Source organism: Dysidea avara, chromosome 2 (assembly GCF_963678975.1).
Source record: "Dysidea avara chromosome 2, odDysAvar1.4, whole genome shotgun sequence".
In the NCBI taxonomy this organism is placed as follows: Eukaryota; Metazoa; Porifera; class Demospongiae; order Dictyoceratida; family Dysideidae; genus Dysidea; species Dysidea avara.
Window position 1 is genome coordinate 51,494,425 of NC_089273.1, and position 9,652 is coordinate 51,504,076.

The 9,652-nt window shown below is 35.2% G+C and overlaps 1 protein-coding gene and 1 long non-coding RNA gene across 2 annotated transcripts; one reads left to right on the plus strand and one right to left on the minus strand.

The window, feature by feature from the left end:
* Positions 1 to 2,098: 2,098 nt before the first annotated feature.
* LOC136246259 (uncharacterized) lies at positions 2,099 to 5,723 on the minus strand. The gene is made up of 2 exons (XM_066037676.1): positions 5,596 to 5,723; positions 2,099 to 2,943 (listed from the first exon to the last, which is right to left on the minus strand). The coding sequence occupies exons 1-2, from the start codon at positions 5,656 to 5,658 to the stop codon at positions 2,353 to 2,355; spliced, it is 654 nt and encodes a 217-aa protein (XP_065893748.1). The 5' UTR covers positions 5,659 to 5,723; the 3' UTR covers positions 2,099 to 2,352.
* A 1,385-nt stretch (positions 5,724 to 7,108) lies between these two features.
* Positions 7,109 to 8,327, plus strand: LOC136246260 (uncharacterized). The gene is made up of 2 exons (XR_010696341.1): positions 7,109 to 7,873; positions 7,926 to 8,327. It is a non-coding gene; the product is annotated as an uncharacterized lncRNA (long non-coding RNA).
* Positions 8,328 to 9,652: the final 1,325 nt, after the last annotated feature.

Genomic DNA, 9,652 nt, shown 5'->3' on the forward strand with positions numbered 1-9,652 from the left:
TTAACACTTGTATTGTGCATACTGCGTTTGGCAAAAAGGAACATCCCATGGCCAGCCAGGACAAAGAGTGAAGAAATCAAGCCTGTAGCCTTATCCATTGTCAAATTATGCTTGACTGGAAGCATCATTCAGTTAGTGTAAAATTCTGTTACTTAGATAGTTTTTTAATTTCTATAATTGAAGACAGTTTTGGGCTTGGCTGTGCCTAACCAATGCTGCCAAGCAGTCATGAACAGAAATTGAGGCTGGTTTTAGAGTGATATTTTTGGCTGGAAAAGCCCAGTTCTTCATGATCCCTAACATATTATAGTATTAACGTACTGTATGATACATATGACTTTATAAGGGACAGTTACATTTGGAATATTGACCATAAACAATTTATTTCCTTTTCTAATGCCTTGCCTAAAGATCATGGATTTAAGTCTTCGAAGTGCAGGACCAAAGTCAGCATGTCTAATCCACATTGCTATCACTACTAGTATATGAGGTAAAACAGCTGTCATTGCTAGCAATATCTGCAGCGATAACAAATCATAATGAAACTAGTAATTATGTGTGCTGAAAAAAAACACAAAAGCATACTACATACTAGTTTACCAACTTCCCCACACACCTGATGATGTGTGTAATGATTTCTACAATTGACTGATAAGACTTGTAATGAATATGTGCAGCATTTATAACAACTGCTGCTATTTCCCACCAGCTGTGATGTTTTAAAAAACCACCCAGCCAGATTTTTAATTAGTGCCGCATACTGTAAGCAAGTCAACATTACACAACCTACGTATCTAATGGAATGATGATGTATACTACTTAGATGATTGTTAGTAAATGGTTTGGTGTTTTAGAATGTTTCTCAGTGAACTGTGGAAATCTCAGAGGGCTGACCAGTGCATAAATATTGTTCTTCAATTGGGAGTACTTTAAGTGCAGGGGTGGTACATGGAGAGCCCAAATTGGATTTCAGTATTTCACAAATCACTTCCACTACTACCATGCATATATATAATAATACACCACTTTGACATCTCAGAAACCACAAGGCTATATGTGACCAGGCCTGCCAAAAAACAGGGCATGTGGGCACAAACTACACCTTGTCATACTACAGGCCATATCTCAGTATTAGAACAGAATATTTGCATTCTGTAACTTGCCCAATTAAATGCGTACTAAGTGGTAAAAATTTCATTTTATTAGCAACTAGGTATTAAAAGTTATTAATGAAGGAAGTTTGAAAAAGTAGGCAAAAATCATGTGCCCACATGCCCTGTTTCGCAGGCCCAGTCACTTATTGCCCTGACCACAGGGTGATAATTATCATGATATCATCCTGTGGTTAGGGCAATATCATGATAATGTAGCCCTGACCACAACTACCTTTGATGCTGAGGCAGTTACAAAGCATTAGTTCCCTTAGAGCTGCTTAACATTTGCATTGTAGGTTACGTTAGGCATCCACAAAGTAGTTATTTGGTATCACTACAACCAGTGAAACCCACAGTCATTTATTCTTGTTCCCACAATCTAAACCCACAATCATTGTTTGCAAAACTCTGTATAAATTGATGTGGTGAATGCAGGTTTGTCTTCCTTCACCTATTAGGTGAGCATCCCAGAGTGGTATATATTACCTATACCATGGCCATTAGGAATTAGCCTGATATATATGCCCAATCCAGAGGGACGCAGGCCCGAGGGCTTGGGCATATATGTCAGGCAAATCCTTCGTGGCCATGGTATAACTATTACATAATACTCACAAGAAAATGCTAATAGAAAAGGTGAACAATTTGAGCATCAGAAACTGACACTCATGCACACAGTGATAACTAACAACTAACAAAAAGATGAATATACAGCTACAGGGCCAGGACTATGACCTTCGTAATGTGGTGTGTATGTATGTTTTATCCAAGTGATCAATATAGTGATCAGTCAAATCTGGAAGTGATCACTCAATACTTGTTACTGTAGCACTAAAGCACTAAAGAACTTACACAATGAATTCATAAAATGAAGCTTCATGCATTGACAATAATATTATGTTAAAGCTTAATTGCATAATTATTCTAATGCAACTCAGTGTGGATCAAAGAACAATCAAGAATGCCATTACAAAGTTGTATTAATATGGCTATCATGGATATGAAAAGAATTGTACAAGGTACAATGCATATTTATACTCCCTGAAACATGCATACAAATACAAAATTAATGCTACATTGCTGCTAAACAACTAATGAATTAGAGTCACTGCACTGCTAAATAAGTCACAACTTTACTACAATAATTATATCAAGGTCAAGAGTCCCAAATTCAGTCCGATGAAAAGATGAACACTCACTATATTCCAACATGGATGTCTACAGCTATGTACCTAAAGTTGTTCTTTTCTCCAGCTTCATCATCACTGTAGATATCCAATGTAATAGGTTTGCCCAATGTTAAAGTAGTGCTATAAAGTCCTGCAGTAGTATAGGCTCCCTCCACTGCTGTGGCAGTCTGGCAGGTTCCTGCTTGTTGGTGAGTGCTGATAAGGAAATTGTATGTCTGAGGATAGGGATTGGATGTTTCGATCAATGGCCCATAGTGCATTACTTTTCGGTTGGTAAATGATGCACCAGGAGTGCCTTGGGCATGGACACATGGCTCATAACTCTTATAATTATATCGATCAAGAACAAAGAATCCAATAGCTTGAGACCCATCAGATAGAACTATCCAAAAATCACTATCTGTAGTATTACCATATTTGGGGTTGACACCAATAGTGATGTCTGCAACCACATGGTAAAGGAAGGCTCCAAGTGGCACACTAAGCAAACGTTGATATCTTGTAGAGTGATCACACTCAATTGAATCATCAGCTGATATTTCACAATCCTTTGACATGCCACCTTGTGTGGACAAGTACTTAGGCGAAAACAGCAGTTTCTGTTAGAAAGACACACACATTTGATCATACTTATTTATATAACTGGAAACAGCAAAGATATACAAGTATATAATATTATTATTATGACTGTGTATGTATGTGTGTGTGTGTGTGTGTGTGTGTGTGTGTGTGTGTGTGTGTGTGTGTGTGTGTGTGTGTGTGTGTGTGTGTGTGTGTGTCTCTGTGTGTGTGTGTGTCTGTGTGTGTGTGTGTGTGTCTGTGTCTGTGTGTGTCTGTGTCTGTGTGTCTGTGTGTCTGTGTCTGTGTGTCTGTATTATATATGTATGTATGTATGTATGTATGTATGTATGTATGTATGTATGTATGTATGTATGTATGTATGTATGTATGTATGTATGTATGTATGTATGTATGTATGTATGTATGTATGTATGTATGTATGTATGTATGTATGTATGTATGTATGTATGTATGTATGTATGTATGTATGTATGTATGTATGTATGTATGTATGTATGTATGTATGTATGTATGTATGTATGTATGTATGTATGTATGTATGTATGTATGTATGTATGTATGTATGTATGTATGTATGTATGTATGTATGTATGTATGTATGTATGTATGTATGTATGTATGTATGTATGTATGTATGTATGTATGTATGTATGTATGTATGTATGTATGTATGTATGTATGTATGTATGTATGTATGTATGTATGTATGTATGTATGTATGTATGTATGTATGTATGTATGTATGTATGTATGTATGTATGTATGTATGTATGTATGTATGTATGTATGTATGTATGTATGTATGTATGTATGTATGTATGTATGTATGTATGTATGTATGTATGTATGTATGTATGTATGTATGTATGTATGTATGTATGTATGTATGTATGTATGTATGTATGTATGTATGTATGTATGTATGTATGTATGTATGTATGTATGTATGTATGTATGTATGTATGTATGTATGTATGTATGTATGTATGTATGTATGTATGTATGTATGTATGTATGTATGTATGTATGTATGTATGTATGTATGTATGTATGTATGTATGTATGTATGTATGTATGTATGTATGTATGTATGTATGTATGTATGTATGTATGTATGTATGTATGTATGTATGTATGTATGTATGTATGTATGTATGTATGTATGTATGTATGTATGTATGTATGTGCATGTGTATGTATGTGCCCAGATCCCTGCACTTGCTATTATACCAAATCTGGAAACAACCTTAGGAGAATAAGCCATTGAACTATGTTACGGTATACTGTATGCAAGTAGTATAGCTGACTTCAATAGCTATTGTATACATTCATACCATTACATAAATATGTACATACCTCTGCATTAGGAGTGAAACAAATATTAAATTTTAGGTATTCGAATATTCCTCAAATTAACGAATGAATTAACGAATTATTCTTTAAGAATGTTCTGTATAATTAGGTGCTTGAACAGGACAAAATCACTTTGATTACTACTAAAACTTTAAATGTTAAAAAAGAAAAGTCCTTTACATGTATTATTAAGATGCATATGAAAAATTATATTTTAAAATGACAGTTTTCAGTTGTAAAAATGTTTTCAAGGTTATAATGTGTACATTATCCGATTAACGAATATTTAACGAATAACGAATATTTCTTAACAAACAAATAACAAATATCCGTACTATTCGTTTCAGCCTTACTCTGTATACATATATACACACATACATACATACATACATACATACATACATACATACATACATACATACATACATACATACATACATACATACATACATACATACATACATACATACATACATACATACATGTCGAATGTTCACGCACACACACAACTGAACACACATGCACACACATACACACAACTGAACACACACACACCAGCACCCACAGAGGCATAGCCCCAGCCACTGAGTAGCAGAATTGGCTCAATTTTTACTGAGATTTGCTTAGGTTCCGTTTAAGCCCTAAATGTCTCTGAATAATTATGTTCAGGAAACCCCTCTAATTACGCCCGTGCATCTCGCATACTTTATGTAGCTAGATATAATAAGTAGCTAGTCTAACTATAGCTGTAGGCAGCCGGCATTCCAGCATTTGAATTTTTTTATACCCTAAGATCCATAGCTCAGTATAGCCAGGTACCAGACATAAGGCAAGGCAAACTTGATTAGTAGTATTTCTCATCCCCGCCCGCATCTCTTTTTAACCCACCTCCTCTAATTTCATTATTGTACGTGCACATGTCTTTTAATCAGTGCTAAGAAGGCTGGCTGTCATTTTACAGCACAGCAAATGTCAGTGAACGGTGGTAAAACGTAAGTACTAGTTCTTAAAAGGCTTTATAACTAACCTTTATAGTAACAGACAGCTTGAATTACAGTATTTTCTTTAAGGAAGTTTCTTTAATAATGAGTAATGAAATATGACCTCCCACCTGCATGGAAATCCAAATTTTTGTGGATGAGAAACAAGTATTCAAGTTTTCCTGGCTTAACTAAGAAGCTGTAGCTAGACTTTTAATTCAGTTTTAAGTCCTAACCTATTGAAAAGTTGGCAACAACCTGATCATACATATATTGCTATATACAGGAGCAAAATCACATAGCTAGCTAGTAAATGATTTTGCAAGAAGAGCTTACCTCTGCAACAGTTGCAGATACGATCAGCAGCAACAGGCACCATATGTGAGTAAAGTTGGTCATCTTATGCAATGGAGCACTGGCTAGACGAATTCCAATAGAAGCTTGGATAATTTGCTTTAGCAGGTTTTGAAATGGCTATAGCTACACTGGCTGCTTAGCTTCTTATATAGCTTAGCTGAGCCGTTTTTCCAGGAAAGTGGTGCATCTAATTAAATAGAATTGTTTGATGTAGAAATACATTAAGTGCCAACACTCTATTAAGTGCCAGTCAAATGATGTCTACTAATGTAGCTAGTTACTAAGAATTGTGAAACCTGTTAATTGTTGTTGATCATGTGGTTGCATATAGCTTTATTGACATCAGTGTTACATTAATTATCACATAGCTAACAATCTAATACAGCTTCATTTTAATATTAGCTGGTGACCGCATCGTAATCTTCTTTACCAAAATGGATTTTCCTTGTAAAAACATTACAGCTGTCTGCTATAGCCAATATATAACTATAACATTTTAAAGATGTCAATTCTTTTGTGTGGTTTTAGTCTCCATTCATGAATAATCTATTGTACCAACATATACATAACAGACATACCATAGTACTCCTACCCACCCTAAATATCTGCAATACATCTTTACCAGTCACTTGTACACCTATAATAGTGTATTTACAAGGTTCAGTGTACTGATAATCTAGTATGGTAAAATCAAAGTGGCAGCCATGATATTATTATGTTAACTATTTGTAAAGTTGTATAACACCTGGACATGAAAGTAGTACTATGGCATGTACGTTGATACAATAATGGACAGAGACCAAAAGAAATCTTTTAAAAGTTATTGGCTTTGGCAGAGAGATGTAATGTGTTTACATGGAGTATCTATTATGGTTGAAAAAAAAAGTGTTATGCCTATTCTAAACTATTAACACTCTCAAGATCAATAACAATTACTTAATTACAATTTTATAAATACATTAGCAGACACAGTTTTCGGAGTGCTGGGACTTGACAAAGTGCTGGCACTTCATGTAATTCAAAATGTGATTTTACCTAATAGATATTCTTAGTAAATGTATTAGTACACATTTCACTGTTACTAGTTTTAGTGTTACATTTGATATGTTGTCCAGTAGCTTCCTCAAAAATTAAAACATCTAATAACTTAATCCTTATATCCTATAACATGAATTCGATTTAAAATTAAACTATGATAACATAATTTAACCCATGCAGTGACTTAATTTGAATATAATAATTTAAAGAATATACTATTACGAAGTACATTACAAAGCGGTGCAAAATTTCAACTGCTTTTGATCACCTAGCAAAGAGGCTTGATGTATTGACTTTGGGATGCTTGTCTTTTAAGACAATAAAGAGAATTTTAATATGTGGTATAATATATTAACCTGTATGTATACAGGGTACTGTTTGGCATATAAGTTATAGTTTTATATCCCAGTACGAGGGTGATATTGTTATTACACGAGTCCGAGGCGGAGCCGAGGACGAGTGTAATAACAATGATATCATCCGAGTATACGGGATATAACTATTTTATATCCCAGTGCGCGGGAGTGCGCAGAAGTTTACGGATAGTAAATTAAGTTTCGGTTTGAGTTCCTGTCACTGTGCTCAAGATTTCGTCCGAATTATGTGGAGATTCTACTTCGTAGCTACAAGAGAGACCTTACATACTGCCTACAAACTGTAGCGAAGGGCGGTGTTATGAAGCAGCGGTTCCAGGTACGATTAGCCTTCGTCAGAAGTTGGTATGGTGGTGTCGCGTGGTGTGCAAGAGAAAAATAAAGACCAACAAGTCTACCCAACTGGAAGGGAATATGGGACATAACACACGTACATACTGAAAACTACACCATACTACTACTTATTTCGAATCCTGGGGTAGGAGATAGAGATTTTTTTCCTTTCTTTGACCCTTTTCTGTTTCACCTTATTGTTAGCTAGGCCATGCATGTAATCTTTAAGTCTCCAGTTCCAGTGTGTTAGGTTAGGTTAATCCAAAGGCTGCAGCACATGTTGCTGTCAGACCTTCAGTGCAGGCCACTGTACAGCTTTAATAGCTAATAATAATAAATAATTACCTAACTATACTACTTATTACTACCTACGTACTTAACTTAACCAATGTCAAAGTCAGGAAATTCGTCCCCAGCAGTGAGCGAATACTGGCGGAGTATCATTTTCGCATTGTACCTCCACAAAGCCACAGACAGTTGCTGGAGAAGTTGGCGCCTAGCAAACTTTCGAGGTAAACCGTTTCTAACAGTTGTTCTGTCAGCTATGGATCCTAAAATTGATAGGGTATATGGTGACCAAACACCAAAGGTCTCACATACAAGAGGGATAAAATCTCCTCCATTATCATTCACAATGTCCTGGTATTGGTTGTCCTTAGCTATCTCACCAATAGCAGCGGCCACCCCAGCCTGACTCTGAGAAGAAGCAGAAGACCAACAAGTGGCTACCATAGTCTGAGATAGAACGGTGAAGCTAGAGGAAGTTAGTTCTTCACCATAGTGACCATTGGGAGTGATTGCTGGAGCGAAAATCGTCACGGACTATTCTTGACATTTGTTAAACTATCGTATTGGTAACTTGTAGTGTTATTGTGTAAAGGATTAACAGTTTTCTTGTAAGATTTAGCTAGTTTTAAGTACTGTATTGGTGTGTTTTGTATCAATATTTCCTTATTTGGCTCTTTGTTCCATTGGTAAACAATGCCATTCGCGGTTATTATGATGTCACGAAAGAGACTGGCTGAGTGGCTCCGCAACAGGGTGATAACTAATATATCGTACAGTAGCAGCGCCGCTCTGTCTAGCTGTATGGTAGTTATAACCCAGCGCAGCGCTTTGATACTCCCACGCACTTGGGATGTAATAAACTTTACTTTAGACTCTTACATTATGCAAATACATTCTCAGCAGTTTCATGCTGTTCTCTTTTATGGTGAACCCAGGAATTATTAATAGATTATGAATTACATTACATCAAGCATACATATCACAAATGTGTATATGAAAACTATATGATGTAGACAAGCCGAAGTGGGCAAGACTGACATGATAGGCAGCTCCAGTATATGAGACAACATACAAAATGTAAAACTACACTGAAATGTGATAGCTAATACATTTACTAAGAATTAGATTATAAATCACTATTACTTTTATTTTGTTTGATGTAGAATTACATTAAGTGCCAGCACTCTGCAGAGCACTGTCAATCGTGTCTGCTAATGTGTTTACAAAGAATTGTAAAATTGTCACTAAAATTGTTATTGATCTTGAGGTTGTTATTAGCTGACATCTCTGTTAGAATATGCATATCACATAACATTCAGTAACATGATATTCTTAACCAAAATTGATTTTCCATGTAAACACATTACCTATGTCTGTTATAGCCAATAGCTTTTTAAAGATGACATTTCTTTTGTGTAGTTTTAGTCTCTATCTACTACCTATTGCACCACATACATACCATAGTACTACTGTCACATCCAGGTATTATACAAGTTTTTAAAAGTTAACATAATATTAATTGTACAGTAGTTTCCACGCTTGATTTTACCACATTAGGTTTACAATGAGAATAGATTATCAATACACTGAATCTTGCACAATATACAAATACACTATTTTAGGTATACAAGACTGTGACTGGTAAAGATGTATTACAGATATGTAGGGTGGGTAAGAGTACTATGGTATATCTGTATGTATGTAGGTACAATTGATATTGGATAGAATAAAGTGATACTAAAATCTCACAAAAGAAAAACCCATCTTTATAAAACTATAGTAGACAGATGGAATGTTTTTAAAAGGAAAATCCATTTTGGTAAAGAATGTCATGATTATGTTGCAGTCGCCAGTTAATACACATGAAGCTGTATTATGATATTGTAATACTGATGTCAATAAAGCTAGCTATGGCAATCACAGGGTCAACAACAATTGCTTAATGATAGGTTTCCTAAATACATTAGTGGACATTTGACAGAGTGCTGGTACTTGACAGAGTG